This window comes from Salvelinus sp. IW2-2015, linkage group LG15 (genome assembly GCF_002910315.2).
Source record: "Salvelinus sp. IW2-2015 linkage group LG15, ASM291031v2, whole genome shotgun sequence".
NCBI classification, from domain to species: Eukaryota; Metazoa; Chordata; class Actinopteri; order Salmoniformes; family Salmonidae; genus Salvelinus; species Salvelinus sp. IW2-2015.
Window position 1 is genome coordinate 23594644 of NC_036855.1, and position 5727 is coordinate 23600370.

Consider the following 5727-nt stretch of genomic DNA (forward strand, 5'->3'; position numbering starts at 1 on the left):
GACAGGGACACAGGCCAGGCTAAGGACAGGGGACACAGCCAGGCTAGGACATGGAACACAGCCAGGCTAGGACAGGGAAAACAGCCAGGCTAGGACAGGAACAGCAGCAGGCTAGGACAGGGACACAGCCAGGCTAGACGGGGACAGCCAGGCTAGGACAGGGGACACCAGCACAGGCTAGGACAGGGGAACACAGCCAGGCTAGGACAGGGGACACAGCCAGGCTAGGACAGGGGACACAGCCAGGCTAGACAGGGGACAACAGCAGGCTAGGACAGGGGACACAGCCAGCTAGGACAGGGGCACAGCCAGGCTAGGACAGGGGACACAGCCAGGCTAGGACAGGGGACACATCGCCAGGAGGACAGGGACACAGCCAGGCTAGGACAGGGGACACAGCCAGGCTAGGACAGGGGACACAGCCAGGCTAGGACGGGGACACAGCCAGGCAGGACGGGGGACACAGCCAGGCTAGGACGGGGACACAGCCAGGCTAGGACGGGGACACAGCCAGGCTAGACGGGGACACAGCCAGCTAGGAGGGGACACAGAGTACGACAGCTGTTCCCTATAGTGTCTTGTGAATGCCATTTACTCCACTAGACTGACTGGTTTTCTCTCTTTACACATTGAAAACACATGCTGCCCTTGCTCTGTATTGCATGATCAATCATTATATATTCTAGATGAGAATGTAGATACGGTAAACACGATCTCTGTATCCCCAGTCATTACGCTTTCTCCCTAGGATAGGATTAGTGGAACTGTAATGTCCCCGAGGGAAGGATTGTCTTGTATACAGCAGTACTGTGTGTCTAAAATAGACACTGTACATTACACACTGTACATAATATATACCTTATACGTTACTCTTATCATACACATAGAACACTTCCATATAGCCACATACATGATACATTGCACATTCCCTTGTCTGATTCCCCAGAGCCCACTGGTACCTTGTGGTGATCTGTTTCCCTGGCCTGGAGCAGGCCCAGCATGAGGAGTGGTCCGGCCCAGCTGGAGTGGAGGCCAACGGGGGAAGAGGAAATGCCAGCCCCAGGCTTCAACTGGGCCTTCTCCAGAGGCCAGCAACCCCAAACTGCAGAACGGAGCAGGTGCGTTGGACAGCGCCGATGCATTGTGTGTTTAGTATATTTACCTTGGCAGAATCTCACTTCACCAGGGCCCTGTATAGTGTTTCTAATCAGCCCGGGTTGCGTCCACATGCTTTGTTTAACTTTAATGATCAAATTAACGTTGGGTTAGATCGGTTTTATTTTGCCTCAATGTTGTTGGAAGGTAGCTAGGGAGCTGTTTAGGCTGCGATTTCAGTCCTAACTACCCGTTAAAACCCTATGTTAGGGCTCATGTTGTTATATAAACTCCAGACCTCTGAAAATGATGTCTCTCTCAGAAAACTGACGATTAGGGGGTGTTCTAGCCATACCTGGATGTGATGTTTATGTTATGTGTGCATGTTCATGCGGCGTGTGTGTAATTGAATCCCAACTGCAGATGGAATTATTTTGGTTGGCCTGGTGGCTGTAGTTCAGGTCTAGCGTGCCCTCCATACCCAGCCAAGAAACACTGAGAAATGGAGCATGCACATTTGCCATATACCACAGAAAAAATCAAAGTAACTAAAACATTTGCTGCTGGTTTTAAAAGGTGTGTGTGTGTGTGTGTGTGTGTGTGTGTGTGTGTGTGTGTGTGTGTGTGGTGTGTGTTGTGTGGTGTGGTGTGTGTGCGTACTTCAGGTGGAACAGGGGAAGCCAGCGGGAAACCTATATTGAGGCCCAACAACCCACCAGTAATATCACCCTCTTTGTAAAACAATCAAAAATATCAGATGTTTTGAGCATGTGTGCAACATTCTAAGTTACATTATTCCAATTTTGAAGGCGTGTACCAAGATGGTTGTCAGAGGGAGACCATCATTAAGAAGTGAGTGCATTAATTGTGAATGAATTGTCTGTATTTCTCCATCTATAACAGTGTGTGTAATTTCACGGGGTTGTCTTCTCTCTGTAGACCCTGCATTCTCATCATGGACTCCCTGAAGATCTCTTACCATGAGAGCATCTATAAGCTCTTGCGGGAGTGAGTACTCTCTGTGTGTGTGTGTCTGTCGCGCCTGCATTGTCTGCATTGTCAATGCAGACAACGCCTGCATTGTTTTGTGTGTGTGTGGTTCATATATGTGTGTGTACACTAGTTTCAATCTCTCCCGGCTGTCCTCTCCAGTTACCTACATGTAGAGTGGGAGGTGCGTAGAGGAACACGCAGAGACTTCACTGTGGACAGTATGAAGGCTTCCCACTGTACAGTCCCTCTACAGGACAACAGCAGCGACTGTGGCCTCTACCTKCTGCAGTACGTGGAGAGCTTTCTGCAGGTACGGCCCTCCCCCTGTAACCTCCCACGCTTAACAACAAGCTGACATCAACCATCCATTTCATTGGCATTTTTCTGACTCCACTACACTGTCTAAAACACTTGATCTGAAATGATAACTGCCTGTCCCATGCATAACATCACACCTTAATCCAAACCTCTGGTTGGCTCACTGACTTTCTCCAGAACCCAGTGGTGCACTTTGACCTCCCCCTGCGTTTGGAGCGCTGGTTTCCACGGCAACAGGTGTGGAGGAAGAGGGAGGAGATCCGGAGCCTGGTGATGGAGCTGCACGGTCGCCAAGGCAACGGCGGGAGCAGCTGCAGGTAGCCAGGGTACCTGATCAGCAATGCACTACTACTACAATACCCCTAAACTGTGAAGGACTTTTATTTTTTAAATGTACAATACATGTAATATTTATACTATTTTTGTATTACTATTTTTTAAATAAAATGTCACAGGATGTTTGTTTCTCACTTGTATGTAATGTGAATGTACAGAATAATAGGATTGTAAAATTGAATAAAATTGTTGATGTAATGTTTAGTTTTTAGAAGAGAGCATTTGGAATGGACATTATTACACAAGGATATGAGTGAGCACACACKWCTAGTTTGCTGAGCAGAAGCGTAACTCATGTACCCAGAACAGGTTTCTTTTTCAAATGTCCTTATGACTCACACATAAAACCACTATAAATATTAAAGTCAATATTACTCAGTTATTCCTGTTCCGTGTGTCCGGCTGTTGTTCCTGACCATCGGTCATAAAGGACTCAATATGCACATGATTGTTAGCAGCTGCTAAACAATAGTGTTATCACTACAGACGAGTCAACATGTTGGCAGTGTTTTACTTTTGGCTCGTCATGATGTAGCTGCTTAGTTTGTAAGAAAAAGKCAATGTTCCAGTGGGGAACACCGAGTAAGCTTACACAATGACCGCTTGTAATATGATGATTAGAACAGCACCTCTCCCCTGTTCTGTTTACTAAATTCCCCTCCAACTTTGTGCTGTATGAAAGTCTAGGGACCTGACTCACTCTGTCATAAGAAACAGAAATAACATTCTCCCCACACAGTAAGGGTTTCCATTTGGGTTTCTGTTTGTTTTCATGGTGTAAACATTGATTTGTTAATGGCATGTTTATAATGATGTATTTACAATAATGTATTTATAATGTGGTATATTCCTGGATTAAAGATGCCCCCAAAGTCTACCTAGCAARGRCTGGACAGAACTCTCTTCTGTCACCATCACAATATTGTAGAGCYAGAATCCCAGATATGACCTTTTAAGTTATTGTGTGTTTTTCACACGGGCACAGTTAATAGGTTTTTCAGTTTGMGTCGTTAACACTAAGTCTGATAGGATATGTGCTTAACCATATGTACTTAATTGGGTTAAGTTGGTAGAATGAGCGTTTTTGGATAATTGGAGTCTTTGGTGCAGCCTCTCACAGCATGTGGGCCCCAGACAGAGCCCTCTTAGACAGGACAGAGCCCTCCTCCACCCCTACTGGTGTTGGAAGGGTAAAGTCACCCCCCCACACCTCCCAAATGAATTGGGCTACCCTTCCTATTCGCCCCATCCAAATCTCTACCCCATTGATTTAGCCACTGTCAGAAAATGGCCCCACTACTACAGTATAAAAACTAGTGTTTATCAATTCTTCCATATTGTTATCCTAATGCTATAATTATGTTGGCTTTAATTTTGTCTTATAGTTAGTTAAAGCCGTATAGTCCAAAATGCAGTAGCCGGTTTGAAGGTTTAAATTGTGCTGTTAAGGTAGCCACTGGTTCACTATGGATGGGCTTTACGGCTGGGTTCAAGGGTTCCATAGAATGAACCAAGGACATCCATACTGCTTAACTCGTCTTACACCTTCCAGCCTACAACTACTAATGCATTGGTTTAGGGTCTGGAGATCAGGACTGAGATCAATGTCCTTCCAATAGACAGGTCCAGATAGTCAACAGGTAGTCTGGAGACYTGTTTTATAGAGAACCCTGTTAAAGCAGTTTGAAGTTAGTTTTGTTTTTATTTACAGATTGTTTAACTCATTTAAATGGGCTAACATCAAATCTACTTTGTAATGACAATAAAGAAACTCCGTGTGACCGAGTGAAAGTCTTCATTGTGAACAATAATTGTTAACTGGCATGTTTAGATGAAAACACAATGACGTGTTGGACAAAAGAACCATGTATCTTGTCATCTTGGCCACCTCAGCAGGTGGGCAAGATCAAAGGTTATTAGGTTACTGTAGAAGATGTTTAACCCCAGTTATCTCTGAAAGGGGGGTGGTCATCTGTTGCTGTTATTTTCCCCGAGGTCAGGATGTCGGGGGGTGCGACCATGTGGGGCGAACAGCCGGGAACCTACCAACCATGTCAACAAAGACGGGAAACACCGAGCATATGGGACCTCTGATGGGAAGAGGATTTGGGYACTGAGGAGCTCTGCTGTTGGCTCTGGCCTTCATTCATTTGGTCGGCGTCCTAAATGGCACCCTATTCCCTATGCAGTTCACTACTCTTGACCAGAGCCCTATGTGCCCTGGTCAAAAGTAGTGCACTATCAAGGGAATAGGATGCCATTTAGAACACACACCTGGAGGGCGTCTGCTGAAATGCATTGGCTGAGGGAGAGGTTCATCCCCAGGTAATTAGCAGGGTCCCTGCTGGGGCCAAGCAGGATTACAGGTCATTGCCTGTATAAGAATGCTACTCATTTCATTAGATGGTGGGTCAGTGGGGGTCGCTTGCTGAAAGGAAGTGTTTATTAAGAGGATGTTGTACAGTAAATTGTAGCCTATGTTTAAAAGAATAGAAGCACAATTTAACTGTTTAATTTTCAAATGACTTGTGGCGCCTTGTCGGCATCAATGACGTTCATTTGATTGATAAGTATTCATTTGACTTGAGCTGCTGTTATTTAGTATTAATGACAGCATTGTTATGATAAGCATGCCTCACACTCTCAACTGTGTCCTTGCTTACTGTGGGTCACCATAGTTACAGACTGAATGGAATGGAGGTTGGGTCTGTGGCCAAAAGCCACTGAGGTAGGATTGGGCGCATTTCCTTTAATCACTGTTGACGTGTAGTAGTCCAGTTCTCTGGGCTTGGTCTTGTCTGTCTGCTTTCGTTCCAAATGGTACCCTATTCCCTATATAGTACACTACTTTTGACCAGAGCACTATATAGGGAATAGGGTGCCATTTGGGATGCATACTCTGTCTTGTAGACAGTAGGCTAGGCCATGATGAGGTAACTGTGTTCCACTAGGAAAGCTAATCTGGGCTGGACTGCTGGATTAGAC

At 45.7% G+C, this 5727-nt stretch overlaps 1 protein-coding gene across 1 annotated transcript in view; it reads left to right on the forward strand.

Annotated features, from left to right (window-relative positions):
* Positions 1–4523, forward strand: part of LOC111974679 (uncharacterized) — a 25536-nt gene extending 21013 nt beyond the window's left edge. The window contains 6 exon segments of the mRNA XM_024002595.2: positions 941–1038; positions 1041–1118; positions 1863–1947; positions 2035–2103; positions 2248–2398; positions 2584–4523. Coding sequence (XP_023858363.2) covers positions 941–1038; positions 1041–1118; positions 1863–1947; positions 2035–2103; positions 2248–2398; positions 2584–2727 — 625 coding nt within the window. The 3' untranslated portion in view covers positions 2728–4523.
* The last annotated feature ends 1204 nt before the right edge of the window (positions 4524–5727 follow it).